At 47.0% G+C, this 15,443-nt stretch overlaps 1 protein-coding gene across 1 annotated transcript in view; it reads left to right on the top strand.

Annotated features, from left to right (window-relative positions):
* FBLN2 (fibulin 2) overlaps positions 1–7,943 on the top strand; it is a 112,300-nt gene extending 104,357 nt beyond the window's left edge. Inside the window, exons 15-17 of the mRNA XM_032699315.1 lie at positions 683–811; positions 4,865–4,988; positions 6,231–7,943. Coding sequence (XP_032555206.1) covers positions 683–811; positions 4,865–4,988; positions 6,231–6,588 — 611 coding nt within the window. The 3' untranslated portion in view covers positions 6,589–7,943. The remainder of the gene's footprint in view (positions 1–682; positions 812–4,864; positions 4,989–6,230) is intronic.
* Positions 7,944–15,443: the final 7,500 nt, after the last annotated feature.

Below are 15,443 nucleotides of genomic sequence, written 5' to 3'. Positions count from 1 at the left end.
AGGTTTGCTCTTAATGCTGCTTGTGGTGGGTGAATGAGGAGCAGAGTGGTCAGAATGGAGGAGGGAGGAGGTTTTCCTGTTTAATTGGAGTTACTGACACTGACACATTGGAGAGTCTCTATTTAAGAAGTGGTGAAGAAGCCCACTCTCTTCCTGGCACAAGGAAGCTCCCCAAGAAATTCTGGAAGAATTCTTTGCTGTGGGCACTGGCACAAGTTGCCCAGAGAAGCTGTGGCTGCCCCATCCCTGGAAGTGTCCAAGGCCAGGTTGGACAGGGCTTGGAGCAACCTGGGATAGTGGGAGGTGTCCCTGCCTATGGCAGGGCATGGCACTGGATGAGATTTCAAGGCCCTTCCAACCCAAACCATTCTGGGATTCTATGAATCTGTGAATTACACAGGTACCAGAGAGACTCTTTCAAACTTGGATGTGTCCTAGACTCATTATTCTTCTCCAGGAGTCCATACCACTTGCAGCCAGTATTTCTGGGAGCAGTCTTGTGTCCAGCATTCCAGAAAGCACCATCAGCAGTCCTCCAGCAACATGACACTCCCATGGTCGCTTTCATGTTTAGCAATATATTATGAATGTGTCAGAAGAGAATTTCCTTGTTCTACAGCCGCCCTTCCCAGGTTTCTGTTTTGCTTGGTTTCCCACGTTGGTACCTGTGTTTTCTCCCCAGACATTGATGAGTGCACACAGAGTGCAGGTATCCTCTGCACCTTCCGCTGCGTGAACGTTCCTGGCAGCTACCAGTGTGCTTGTCCTGAGCAGGGATACACCATGGCAGCCAATGGAAGGACCTGTCGAGGTAAGGAGGGGACTGCAAGATTATATATCATGAGGCTTTAATCCTTGGAACGAGCCATTATGGTTATTCAGTCAAGCCTCCATGTTTTAGTCACTGTTAACAAGCCAGTATTTGACAGAGTTGCCAAATATTGGTATCTGCAAAGACAGCTCTCTCCTGTGTTACAAGAAAGTGCTGTGGCAACTGGGCTGTCAATGTGAGGGAATTGCTTAAATGAATTCCCAAGGGAGCCCATGTCATCCTTCCAACTGGAGGACTGGATTACTCGTGTGAGCTGTGTGTGCACCTTGGCACAGCACTGAATGATCTGGGCTTTTAGAGGGGCCAGGTGTAGAAATCTGTGCCTTCATTATGAGTTGCAGTTTTCTGCCCCAGAAAACTGGGAGATTAAATGTTGGAGCTGTAATGGGAACTTGGCCATCCAGCAGTTTGTCACCTTAATTATGTTGATATGAGGAAATGTTAGTGGAATGACAAGTACCCTCCCCTCACCCCCCCCCCCCTTTTCTCCAGAACCATAGAAATGCCTGCTGGGAGTGTGGTGGTTTTCATCTGGTGCACAGCTGTCTGGTTCTGAGCTGAACCCCCGTTTCCAAAGGATGCCCTGCCTGTGTAATGATGATGGAAGATCTGATTACCTTTGCACACACTGCACACATTCCTGCAGTGGTTACATTAACTTCCAGGCATTTCCTGCCCTTAGTTTTTCAGGAACCCTTCATATAATTTTTGGTTATGTATCTCCTAGGCTTGAATTCTTGGTGGTAATGGCAACGAATTTGCATTGTGTAAATCATGAGCAGCATGTGTGTACTTTATCCTGACTTTGGAGCAGGGAAGCAGATTAAATGACAATTAAAATCCTTTAAAAAAAGTTTAAAATATTTTTTAGAATGTGTTTTTAAGTATAAATGCAGTGATATCCATGTGCATTTAAATTCTTATGTAAAAATTCACCTTTAGAAAACTGCAGCTGTAACTCTCCACAGGCTTTGTTTGTATTTTCCTCCTAACTTTGAGTGCTGGCATGTTAGTTGTCACCTCTGCCAGCAGTGAGATTTGGGCTGAGAATGTATTCCAGAGTTAATAGTGTGAGTCACTGTGTTCCTGAGCCAGCACAGCTCTCCCACAGGCACCCAGTGTGCTGGAGGCAGAGGACAGGGACATCCACCCAGACCCGTGGACTGCACTTGTGTTGTCTGTGTGGTGGAACCCTCCTTGCATGACCCTCACCTGTGTGGAGAGGCTTCCCAGTGCACAACTTGCCCAAACAGAAACCCTTGGAAGGGCATTTCCGAGTATCTCTGGCACCTGGTCCGGGCACCTCCTTGGAGGGCAAAGTTGTTCTACGTGCAAAACTCAGGAGCTCTGGAGCTGCAGTTTAATCAGGCACTGGAAGGAGCCCCCCAGACACATTCCCTGGTTTTGAGCTCTGCAAGTCTGTATTACAAGTTAGGGCAGGCTTAGATACTGAGCTCTTTCTGAAAACATGGTCAGAGAAACACTGAATTGATGTTGGCTGTGCTAAGCTCAAGGAGATAATCTTGGTTTCCACCAGCTAAAGGTCTGGCTCCAGTTACTCATCGTCTGACCAGTTCTTCGGAGTTACTGGTGGCACATTCTTTGTACCTTTAGTTTCAAACAGACGAGCTGTATCTCATGGAACACTGTCTCAACATATGGATCTTTTTTGGAGGAACTGCCTGTGGTATTTTGCAGTGCAGCCAAAGTGGTGCAGGGAGGGAGTGCTTTCATGACAACGATTGCAATGTGGAAGAAATTTTCTTTTCACCTTAGGGGCACTGCTCCGAATCAGCAAGGGATTTACTTTGCTTTGATTCTCTCCTACTTCCTATTGTATACTTTTCCTTGCAAGACTTTTAAACCAACCAGTTCAGTGTATGAGATCAGTTCTCATCCCAGGGGAATGGAGGGAGTGGGAGGTTATAGTTTCCCTCTAGGAGTCTGTCTCTTCTGTGACAATTGGCAGAGCTGCAGGGCCCTGCACAGTCCACATGCCTTGTCTGTTAGCATTTATTTCATTTTAAAGCCTCCGTGCATTGTCTAGACTTTTGGGAGTACACAATGTGACTGGGAGATGATCTTTGCCAATGTTTGCTGCTCAAGCTGGATCCTTGATACTGCATCTGTTTTTCAGCATTTTAAGGCCCATGGCTTGGGCTTGTGGATATGTGTTATTTGGGTAACCACGTTTATGCTCTGGGGCATAAAGTGTCTCTGAGCTTTAAATGTTCTTTACTGCCTTCTGTAATTACACCTCATTGTGGGGAGATATTTATGTATATATCTTAAATGTTCAAAACTGTGTGCCTTGTTCTGAAGTGTTGTTCCTGAGTTCCCATGTTTCACAGTGCCCTGGTAGAGCTCTCATCTCCTGGATTGTGCAGTGAGAACTTTGCTTTGGATTTGCTTGCTTTAAATCCAGGTTTAATTTGGTTGCTCTGCTTTAATCCAGAGCAACCTTCATGCACAGATAATTCTTCTGACACAGCCCAAGTTTATCCCTTCTCAAAAAGTCAGTGAGAAGGTCCTGTTGGCCTTAGCATGGGTTGGTTCTATCCTGACAGGATCTGTTTATTCCTGAGGGATAGCTGTGAATGGTTAATGTGGAGTCAGACAGAGGGTATCCATGCACACCAGAGTGTGTTTGCTCTGGGGAGGGGTAGGCCCCTCTCAGCTGGTTGATGGGGTGTTTGTTTCCTCGTGGACCCTGTGGAGCCTCATCCATGGGAAGGAGCCATCGTTCTCTCACAGGTTCTGCAGTGAGTGAGGGATTTATAGACATGGCCTCCTTTCCTCAAGGACTGTCCCTCGTGCTCCAGGGTTTGCCCACAGTGCCCACACCATGCCCCAGTCTGTGGCCCTGCTGTTGGAAAGCAGTTGGCTGCTTCCCCAGCCCTGGAGCTGGCACACTGCACTGCCCTCACCTGCTGAACGGAGCAGGAGCACCTCGTTGGCTTGGAGACCCCTCACGGGACCCAGGCAAGCTCTAAGTGTGAAACTGGGCTGGTTCAGGGAGTCCCAGTGACCTGTGGAGCTGTATAAATTGGCCCATCACTTTCAGGAAACTAAAAGCTCTCATCCATCAGAACAGCTGGGAGAAGCTTATACAGCTGTGGGCTGGTCTGGGACTTCCAGGGTTCCGCTGCCTTAGACTACTGCTACCTACTCACTTAATTCTGTTTGCCTCCAGCCTGGCTTTAATATTAGTTACAGCACATCTCTGACACCTCAGGAGCAGGGACAACGTGGCTACACAAGCAAATCTGTCTAGATGTTCATGCTTGGTCTTTCTTGCAGTGGGAAGTGGGATCTCTGGGTTTGAGAACTTTTTTCCCTTCTCATGTTTATTCTCCACGGAAAGTAAAACCCTGTATTGGTCAGCTGCGTGTGGATGAGAACAGGTGGGTTACAGGAGTGTGCCAGTGGTTCTAAAGTACAGGTAAAGAAACACAGTTCACCTGCAGCAGAAGGCCAGCCTGGCCATGTGCTGGGTGGACTCTCTCTGCCAAGCAGAGAGACTGTCAAACACCATGGAAAGTGTCACAAGCTGCTTGTAAGGAAGAGTGGGCTCCCTTGTTTACTGCACATGCTGCCAGGTGGGTCTGTCATCTCTTATTGCCTGGTATTGTCAAGGAAGGAGTTTTTTTCCATAGAAGACATTTTAGACATTGAAGAATTTTGTCAGAATTGGCATCACCGTGGTTTATTCTGTCACTGCAAATGCCAGTGAGTGTCTGTGCACAGAGATGGACCTGACACACCTCACCTGGGTGTGCACTTCCCACCCTGGGTGTGCACTTCCCACCCTGGGTGTGCCCTGGGGGGTTCCCAGAGCCCTGATCTGGGGCACAGGTACTGTGGAGGTGACACACAGTGACTGGGGGGGGGTGAGGATGAGAGCCCTTGGCTTGTAGAGCCAAACCCACAGACTCCTCAGGCACACAGTCTCATAAGCAAATCACAGCCCATCAACTGTGATTAATTCTCACTTTTGAACTTAGAATGCCTTTTTCTTGTGTTTCTTCTTAGATATTGATGAGTGTGCAATAGGAACCCATAACTGCTCAACTGCAGAGACCTGCTACAACATCCAGGGCAGCTTCCGCTGCCTGTCCTTCGAGTGCCCTTCCAACTACAGAAAAGTGTCTGACATGTGAGTGTGGCCTTTGGAACAACAGCAGCAGCCAGGCCAGTCCTGTAGTGCTTAGTTTGTGGGTGGGTGTAGGTACTCAGAGCTCTGAGAAACTGCTTTGGTACCTGGAGCACATAAACATTCCCCATGTAGTTTGTGTCTGGTTATCCTTCCTTCTTCCAAGCCCTGGAGCCCCTGCTTGCTCCCCAACTGCTGCTGGAACAGCAGGCACCAGAGCCTGGAGCTCTCCTTGCTGCAGCTCTGAAAGGGCTCTGGTTATAATTTAGTTTTAAAAAAGTAAGATCTTCTATGCTGCTTCTATCACAGCAGCCAGGCTGCTCAGAGCTCCACTTTTACAGTGGGTTTGGGGCTCCCTGGTTAATCTTCAGATTGCAGCTCCTCAGGGGCTGCTGAAACATTGGAGGGGAGCAGGATACTGAGCTTGCCAGGCCACAGGGTTCTGGGAAGGGCACACCCCCAGCTGCTGAGGAGCACGGGAGCCCCAAAATGTCCCTTCCCTTTTCCTGCCTTAGTATCTGCCAGTGCTTTGGGAACCCATATTTAGTTGCTTATGACTTAAAAAAATACTTTTCTTGCCTTACAGAATTGAGCTGCTTTGCCAGTTGAGGAGCTTCTTTCCCAGCCCCATGTTTCAGCTACCTTTTCAAGGGTTTTTAGTCTTATTTTCTTGGAGCATTGTCCCAGCCCTGTGCTGTCAGTGAGGAACCACTGACTCCTCTTCCAAGCTCATACTTTGCAGCATGACTGGCTCTTTTCTTTGCTGTGGAGCTTCCCAACACAGCTCCCCATGTCCATGATCTTTTCCTGACACTACAGTACAGTTACATAATTTACAAATGCTTTATGGGCACTGGAAAAGCAGAACAAGGATAATCACAGGATATGCTGAGTTGGAAGGGACCCACAAGGATCATCCAGTCCAACCCCTGGCCCTGCACAGGCCCATCCCCAGCAGTCACCCCCTGTGCCCCAGAGGATCAGCCAAACCCTCCTGGAGCTCTGGCAGCCTTGGGGCTGTGCCCACTGCCCTGGGGAGCCTGGGCAGTGCCCAACCAGCCTCTGGGGGAAGAACCTTTGGCTGAGATCCATCCTGACCCTGCCCTGACCATTCCCTGGGTACTATCCCTGTTAATAACACTCTGAAGTTTGGGACTGGTTTAGTGATATTTTGCAACACTGAGGTAAATGCATTTTCCCTGCTGTTCCCTGGACACTGAAGGCTCTCCCTATCTCATTCCTCAGGAGGTGTGAACGTATCAGCTGCTTTAACTACCTGGACTGCCAGAACACCCCGGTGAGAATCACCTACTACCAGCTCAACTTCCAGACCAACATCGTGGTCCCAGCCCACATTTTCCGGATCGGCCCCTCCCCCGCCTACGCCGGGGACAACATCATCCTCACCATCACCCAGGGCAACGAGGAGAGCTACTTCAGCACCCGCAGGCTCAACTCCTACACCGGCATCGTGTACCTGCAGCGCCAGGTCAAGGAGCCCAAAGACTTCCTGTTGGATGTGGAGATGAAACTGTGGCGCCAGGGAACGTACACCACTTTTCTTGCCAAAATTTACATCTTCATCACGGCTCATGCGTACTGAGGCCTGTGCTGACGTGGGATTTGATTGGTGCTATGCTCTTTACCTGTTCTACCAAAGCTTAATACTGTTGAACTGGCATTTAATGTATCTAGCCTTTATATTATTTTTCTATCATTGCTTTAAACTTTTTTATTGGTTGTGTAAATTAAGTTAATTTTTATCTTTTGATGTTTTGTTTCCTTATGCAGTTCTGTGCATCATCATTTGCCAACCAACGAAGGAAGGGTTGGAAGGCAGCACGTGCCTTGTGCTGAATGCTGGAACCTTTTCCTAGCCATTGTTTTTAGGTGTAGTCGCCTCTGCAGGGTATTGCACTAGAGAGGGAAGATGTTCATGTGGGAGTGTTGGGAAAAAAGCTTTGAGGGCTTTCTCTTGCTGACACAAAGTCGTGGCTTGGCTCAGCCAGTGCCTTCCCTGGGGCTGAGATGCTGTGTTGGGGCCGTACGTGGACACTGATGGTCAACCCACCTCCTGGGATTATTCTCCTCCTTCCAACTTGCATAATATGTTGCCTTAAAATATATATAAATAAAAGAAAACTCCACCAGTGAAAAAGATGGATGAATCTTGCTTTAGTAGGAACTACTCACATGCTAAATATTTGCAACGCTGAGGCCTTCACAGAATGTTACACTTTGGGGTAAAAGCTCACATTGCCATTTTTAGTAGTTTTCTTTATAAGTGCTGAGGCTCCTCTGTTCCTCATTCTGTTATATACAACTGCAGATTCACTGCTTTGGAATTCTTAAAGGAATATCCAAATGGAAATAAGGAAATAATCTTTACTGCTCCTTATTGTAAAGCTTGGGTGTGCCACTGAGGCAATTTTAAACAGACAGAAAGGGCAGTTGCTTCTCTGCTTCAGGAAAATTCCTTCAGTTGTGTTGCTGAATGACACAGATGGAAATGCCAGTGAAATTGGTGGGTTGTATTTTGCCATTTAGAAAAGAGCACAACCAAAGTTTTGTGCTGGATTTCCTCTCTTTCTTCAGGAAACTGGATGAAATCCAAAGTTGGAGGCCAGATCTGGCAAAGTGTAGTATAATCAAAGTATTTGTTAGAATTTAGAAGGAATATCAGAACTTCCTTGCAGCTCTTTTCTTTCTTTTCCTCCCAAAAAACCAAAAAAGCTCTAGTGTTGCAATTTTCTGAGCTCCCTTTGTTCCAGCTCTAATTATTCTGCAAAATGTTTTAAAGGAAGAGCATAGTTACAATATACTGATGTCAGCTACACTGCAGTTTAATAATCCTACAATCCCAGGTTGGAGGGGACCTCAAGGATCATCTGACCCATTCTTGGCAAAATAATAATCTGTCCTTTTCTATAGTCAATCTTATTTTGACCAGTGTGTACACCAAAAAAAAAAAAAAAAGGAGAAATCAAATCTTATGGCTTTTTCTGCCTTAGTCAATGATTTTATTATATTGTAAAAGATTTGTTTGAACTGCATCTAAAAATTGTGTAAACACCACCTGTATGGTGAGAGGAAATGTTCTGTATTCACTATATCCCCAGGCCAGTCTCTACCATTTCAAGTCACTTCTTGAATTTGGACTTTCTTATTGATAATAAAGTGCAAATCTTTCTGTATCTGAGATCATAAAGTCTCATTAGCAGGGAGAAGTTCCTGCTGTTCCCCAGCTGTAAAATAAGGGATATCTGTGGGCTTGCACACATCAAGCTTTTCTTTAGGGTTTTTTGTCTATAAAAATAATTTTGTAAAAAGAGATCTTCTTCCATCCATCTTTTGTTTTCCATAGTTCACACTTTCATAAGCATTTAGCAGGGAAGTGCCAACTGAGAAACACATGTTTATGCAATTTGTCATCTCAGTTAATTCATATCTTACAGCTCCAGGCCTGGCCTGAAGGAGCCATGAGCTGAAGGCTCTCAGATCCATTATCCATGGACATGTTAAGTGGGGATACATTTCTCCAAGCCCCAGTGGGGCACATCAAGAGTCACCAAAAGCCAGAGTTTTCCATCAGCATTAGGGTTTGATTGAGCATAAATGATATTCAGGCCTTGACAGCCCTTCTTGTTAGAGAACAAATGGACAAGTCATTTGTTACTTGGAGACCTTTTGCTGACTAAAACCAGCCACAGTCAATCATATTAAGAGTCTGGCAGTTTGTAACACCAACTCTTCATTTTCTAGACAGGTAATTGATGAAGAAAGTTTTAGGGAAGGCTTTGCATACTATTATGAGGAAAATGCTATGTAAGGAAAAAAAGGCATCTCCATCAGCACTGTGCCCAGTAGCTGTTCAAAAAGTTTGGGAAGAGTTGCTTAGAGCAACTGGTCAAAGCAAAGGAAAAGATTACAGTAGGTAATTTCACATTTTCTGCTTCCCAAATAACCAAAGGAATGTGTTTTTTATCTCTTCCCAGCCGCCAATGTTCATCCTGTCAGCTTTAGCAGCAGCTGCACTGTGGCTTTTGCTTTATTTGGTGGGGCAGTGCTCGTGCTTGGACCTGAGCAGACACACCAGCACAGCCCCACTCACCAGCAAGGATGTGCTTTCATCGGGTTGCAATGTCTTTGGACTGGAATTTTGGTCTCCTTCAACTGGTCTAGGTCCTAAAAGGCCCAGTCCCCATCTCCAGGAATGGTGCTCCCCCTTTATTTGGGTGAGTAACCTGGACAGAGAACGAGTGAGTGTATCCATGTGCAAAAGAGGTCTCAGTGGAAAGAGTTCAGGCCTGGGCTGTACCTTTGTGGCCACTTATAATTTCTTAAGACAGCAATAACTTTCCTGAATTCCCTCTTGAACAGCCTTTTTTTTTTAAATATTTTTACTTTTCCTTCTTCATTTCTAACACGTGAGTTGTGTAGCTTTTGTTTATTCCCTTTGCTTCTTTGTGGCCACCCCACCCTTTGCCTGCCTGAGGTGAATTAAGAACAGCTACCCAAGAGCTGTGCAAGCTGATAAACTCATGAGGAAGACAACAGCTGCAAAGCTAATAAAGAATTACAGCAGGCTTGGGGCATCTGATTGTACATGTGTAAAAACTCAGATTATTGGTGTGTTCCCCAAGATGGAAATGGCCTTGTTGTGACCTGCCTGAACAATGTGTGTTCTGCTTGGCTTTGCAGGTTACTTAGTCCTGCCTCTGTGAAATCTGACCTCTCTGCACTCTGCTGTTGTATTCCTTGGGAGATCCAGTGATCCCAGAGACTGAGCAAGGTCAAATGAGCCATTGGAAGCAAGAAGAAATGTTCTGTGTGTTTGCTGGAAATTGGAATGGGCCTATTACAGAAAGAAACATCAGGTCTTCTTTTGACTGGAATGTGCATCACATAGAGTTGAAACAGCAGCTGATGGGTCAGAGTGATGTTTTTGCCTAATATTTTAAACTATTCCCTTTCTGCACCAGGGAGGAGATATTTTACCATGTCTTTGTATGTAAAAAATACACGTATGTGGATCAGTGCATGGAATGCAGTCCATGCCAGCATTCCTCTGTGAGCCTGGCATGGGGAAAAGGCATTGGATTGCTCAGCTGGGGCCTTGCTCCTTCTCCTCCCACTGCAGGACCAGAGCAAGGCACCCCTGTCATGGGAGAGGGAGCTGGTACCCCCAATGGGCCAAAATTCTCACCTTACCTCCAAGTTACCACAAACAGACCCGCATTCACCTTTATTTCTCTGTCCTTCTGTTCGCTCTGGTGATTCAGGACAGATTTCAGACATATTTCATAGTTTGGATCATCCCTTGAGGTTAAAGCTGGAATAAGGGCCATGCTACAAGAATGCTTTAACAACAGGGCATCAGGGCCTGCCCTGCAAAGGTCCTGGTCATGGGGCCTCTGTCGTGGCAGAGACTGAGGGAAAAACTGGGCTGTGCCCTGCTCCTCCTGTTCCCTCAGGAGGGGCTGCTCTAGGAGGCAGCTCCCTGCAGACAGACTGTCCCTCTGCAGACCTGCCTCACACCTGGGGAGCTGTTATTCCCATTCATTTGCCTTTATTTTCTTCATCTTTCCATTGGTCCCAGCCATGCCGGCAGGAAGAGAAAGTTCCAGCCGTGGAGCATTAGGATTCTGGAGTAAAAATAGATTTTGAGGTTAAATAAAAAGTGTATTCACACTTTCAGTGTTCTCTGCATCCCAGAGACGTTCATTTTGGAATTGAACATCTCTTGAAAAGCAGGATTTAATTATATACAGTTTCAATGATGTGAAACTGAAGTCACAAACTTGAGCCTTTTGTCTTCTAAGGTACAATTCTTTCTCTTGCATGTTCTCTCCAAAGAGCAGTCAGTGTCTGGGACTGTTCCAGGGCTTTGGAGCCCTTTCAATGAGCTTCCCCCTTCGAGGGTCCTGCCTGATGTCCCCTGGCATCTGCAGCTGGAGGAGCCAGCTCAGTGTCAGTCCTTGTGCTGAGCCTGCCCCATCCCCTCATCCCTGCTGGAACTGTGGGAAAGATGGAATTTTCCACTTGCACCCCAGTGCAGAGGCTTGTTTGGTCCAGGGGGCTTTTTCAGGGCAGACAGTGGCATTGACTTCCCATGAGCTGAGGCTCCCGTCATGGTGGGGTTAAAAATTCCAACATCTGCTGTGCATTTTCTTTTTTTAGCTGGGGTTGGAGAGGAAGAGGATGCCAGTGTGGTGCCCTTCATGCTGTGATGGGAGGGGTGGGAGGAGAGCCTTTGTACATCAGGGAGTCTTCTGTGTGGTAGCCAAGAATTGTGTTAACTGCATAAATTCACAGCAGGATTTTTAATTGCTTGGAGCGTGGGATGGTGCAGTGGTGGGATGGAAGGGCTGAATTGGTGGTGTGGGGTTGGGGAGCTGCTGCAGCAAAAGGGGCTTCTGATCTCCCAGGCTGAGATCAGCACGATGGGACAGTTACCCTGAGCTCTCTCTGGGTAAAGAATTGGCCTCAGGTGAGATACCTGGTGCTTCCGGGTGATCCAGGTGATCCAGGGTCAGGATGTGTGAGAAGGGAGTGGAAATTAGTTCTGTGCAGGGTTCATGAGGTTTGGTTCACTGGGAAGAGTCTGTAAGTAAAGCATTAAACCAAATCTCAGAGTGAAATGCTGAGTTCCTGAAGAGAAACAGATTGTGGGAAGGGCCATCTGAAGGAGTCGGAGTTTAACGAAGTGTTCCCAGTGGAACAAGTGAGGAATGCTCTCCTTTTCTGGGGGGAGAAGGTCTCAAATCGAATTTTATTTAGGAATAATAGTCCAATGTGCAGAGTACTAAACTCTCCTCTGTACCACCATTTCTAGAAAGTAGTTATGGAACAGTAACACCAGTTGATCCAATTTAAGGAAAATACATCCAAAAGGGAGACATAAATGCCTGGAGAGAATGGGAGGTGGGAGATGCCTTTCTGTCTGTAAATGACGTGCCTTACAGCAGCACAGACTCCACTGGGCTACTCTCCAGAGAGGGTTTTTGGCTCACTCCGATGACAGAATTACTGGTTGCCACTAGATGCACCATAGAAGGGGACAGGTTCTCCCCAGCACTGATAGCCAGGAGAAAAATGTATGTGGAATACTTTCAGTATGGGGAAAAACCCCTGATAATCCTCACTGGAGGACACTTGAGGTGGAGCATTGCCATTTTTGGAGTTCGAGTAGACCATGTAAACCAGAGGTACAGGACTGACAAACATCAAGGGATCTTTTGCAGGTAACACACCAGGGGGAAACGTTTGGGAGTTGTTGGTGATGAGAAAGCAAACGCCCTGACCAATGGAGAGAGAAGCCCTTGGTGTGCCTGGGAGGCTGACAGGCCATTTCCCACATCTAACTGTGCCTGGAAGATGGAATAGATGCAGCTCCATGGCCTGGAACACGGGGAGGAGGTGCCCTCTGACCTCCCTGTGTTGGGATGGTGCAGCCCAGCTCCCAAACTCACTGTGGAGAGATGAGGATACCCCTTCCTGTGCTGGCACCAAAAATTCCTCACGTATCCTGTGCTGAGGTGGAGCAGCTTGTACCACGCTGGGGCTCCAGCCAGCAAAATGCAAAATTGGCATTTCCTTCTCTTCTGGATGTTCTTCCCAGCAGTTCTGTAGGTGCTAATCCCTGCTCATTTGAGCTGTTGCAGAGGCCTCTTGCAGTAAATGCTGCAGTCTTCCAGTTGCACCTTGGAGAAATGGCATTCACAGCCAGCAGGGCTATTTCAGACAGAGCTGCAGGTAGCTATACCAACCTTATTCATTCCAACCTCTTTCTCTACTTCTTTCTTTTCCCTTTATCTTTCTTTCTTTCTTTATGCTTCCCTCCTTCCTTAATCTCTTGTGGGTGACTTAAAACCAGTGGATTGCTTCTTAGCAAGTTGCATGGGGTTGGTGTTTGCTGGGTAGCTTTGTGGAATGCTTCCCCTTCGTTGGTTGTTACTCCAGTAAAACCCTTTTGCCAAAACACTTATTTTCTCACTAAATTAAAAGTTCTCTTTACATGATTCAAGGTTTCAAAGAACTTAAAGCTTTGCAAGAGTTTGTGTAGGCAAAACTCTTGGAGTCTTAAATATAACTAAACCACCCAGGCAAGTGTGTGGCTTAGGACTGGTGCTTTACCCTAATGTAAAAGTGTAAATCTGGAGTAATGCCACAATATAGTGTAGAATTGCTCCTGTGAGCAGGGGAAGGACTGTGCTGGCCATCAGTGTGATCACCAGTGACAGGCCATCAGAGAACTCCCCGTTGGAGGTGTTTACCATAGATTTGGGGTAGACAGGCAATATTGTATCATGTTTTGCAATGCTCAGCCCACCACTGATGGCCATGGAGGTGCCGTGGCATCGAGGAGAGCAGATCATAGCCCTGTACTGGATCATCACTGGAGCTGAGAGGGCACAGCTGTGGAGCTCAGTCACAAAGCTGAGGGATTCCCAAATTCAGCATAACACTTCCTACCATTGCAGACCTGGGAGGTGCAGGTATCTACCGACTTTTCCAGAGCAGGCAGGCTCTCCTGTGCTTTCCTGTGGACTGGACAACACTGCTCTGAACTACGATTTACATGGGCAGGAGTCTGCACTGTCTGTACCAAACCAGCAGCTACTGCTGTGAGTAATGCCAGTCACTGGGAAGGCAGGAGTTCTTGGGATCTGGGGGAGCTGGAGTCTGTGCTGGGCTCTGTCCCAACAGATGACTGGGTGCCAAGCACTTGTGATGCACATCATGGTCACAACCTCTTCGTGTCCTTGCATCCACCTTAACAGTTCTAAAACAAACCCCCTTCTTCACCCTGTAAGGGTATTTGTGGTTCTACATCTGTTGTTACCAAGTAAGAGGCTGGAAAAAATCCTGCTGAGTGTTGGTTCCTTCCCTGAGGGTTTCCACAGGAGGTGGTGCCAGGGCTGGAGGGTGAGAGGCCCAGAGTGTTCTCTGGTGCCACAAACATGCAGCTGTGGGGGGCTGTGCTGGATACCACCAGGCATGTCCAGCTGACTCGGGGGGCACTAAAACCAACCAAACAACAAACCCCCCAACCTCAATGACCTTGAAAATAATGAGTTCCTGAGAAAAAACCACTTAACATTCTCAAGAAAGTGTTTTCCATAGGTTCCCCCAGCTGTTGGCACAGAGCTCCACTGAAGTGCATGGGCTGAGTGAAGTGAAGGCACAGCTTTAATCATAACTTAATTTTCCTCTGGGGAGAGGAACAAAGACAGAAATGACGTGCTTGTAACGTCGCCTGAACCACATCTGGAAGATGCTGACACATGCAATGATGAAAGCCATTTAAAAATGTGATTAGTCCATGCAGGTACCTATACTTTTGTTCAAAAGCATATGTTTCCACTGGTAAATCAAGTGATCTGAAGAGGGTGGAGGCCAGGGCTCCAGTCTGGGAGGACAGTCGAAGCTCACAGGCAGCATTGGAGCTGCACCAGGAGGCTCCCCCACCTTCTGTGGGAAGGGGCTGTAGGAGGAGTTTGGTCGTTGGTGGTTGAAGTTTGGGAAGTTTTCTTTGTGTGTTTGGTGGTTTTGATTTGTGAATGTCCAGAGGAGGAGACAGTGAGTGTTCACATCCCTGCCATGGGGGTGTTGAGCAGGTGATCTGCACCTCACCTGGGCAGTAAAATCCTGTGGCAGGTGGTGCAGTTGGTTTTCACATGTGGTGTTTTTTCAGGGTTCTGAAAGTCCTCATCAGCCTCACTTCACAGCTTTCCCACCCTTGGAAATCCCTGGAGTTCAGCCTCTTTGGTACCTTTAGCACCACTAACCCCCTAACGATCTCCATCTCTTGCTGTTGTGAGTCCTACTTGCAGCCTCCCCTCTCCTGCAGCTCCCTCCTGTGGGTTCTCCTGCCATTACCCCACTGCCAGGAGGTTTTTGTTTCATCACTTCTTTCTGAAGGGGCACAGGTCAAAAAGAGCAACATCCCAAAATCCATCAACCCTTTCTCATGGATGCCTGAGAGCCTGCACCTGTGTTGGGAGCTGGCAGTGCCTCTGAGCTGCCAGGCCAGAACCTTGAGAATAATATTATTCTAAATTACACCATGGCTTTAAACTGCAGTGTTACAGGTTTGGAAGGCAGCTGCCTGTGCACCTCTGAGCTTCAGAGTGTGTTTTTGTATGAGCACCCTGGGAAATCACTAATAAAGGATGATTTATATTTTCCAAATTCCACTCTTTGTTTATATATTTATTTTTGGTTTTTATTAAGGCACTATGTTCCGTTCTTTCTTGGAGTGTTTTTGTAGAAATGCAGACTTTAGTGTTAAATATTTGTTCCCATGTGTTTGTCATGTAAATTTTTTTGGAGAGGTTATTGGAATTTTCAGTTGGTGTCCTTCAGCACCATCTTCACTCTGGGAAACAGTGTGGTGGGCATTGCTGTGACAGGGTCTGACCCAAGCCACAGGTGGGGTTGAAGTAGTTCAGTCAG

This window comes from Chiroxiphia lanceolata, chromosome 11 (assembly GCF_009829145.1).
Source record: "Chiroxiphia lanceolata isolate bChiLan1 chromosome 11, bChiLan1.pri, whole genome shotgun sequence".
Classification (NCBI taxonomy): domain Eukaryota; kingdom Metazoa; phylum Chordata; class Aves; order Passeriformes; family Pipridae; genus Chiroxiphia; species Chiroxiphia lanceolata.
This window is presented reverse-complemented; position numbering and strand designations above follow the sequence as displayed.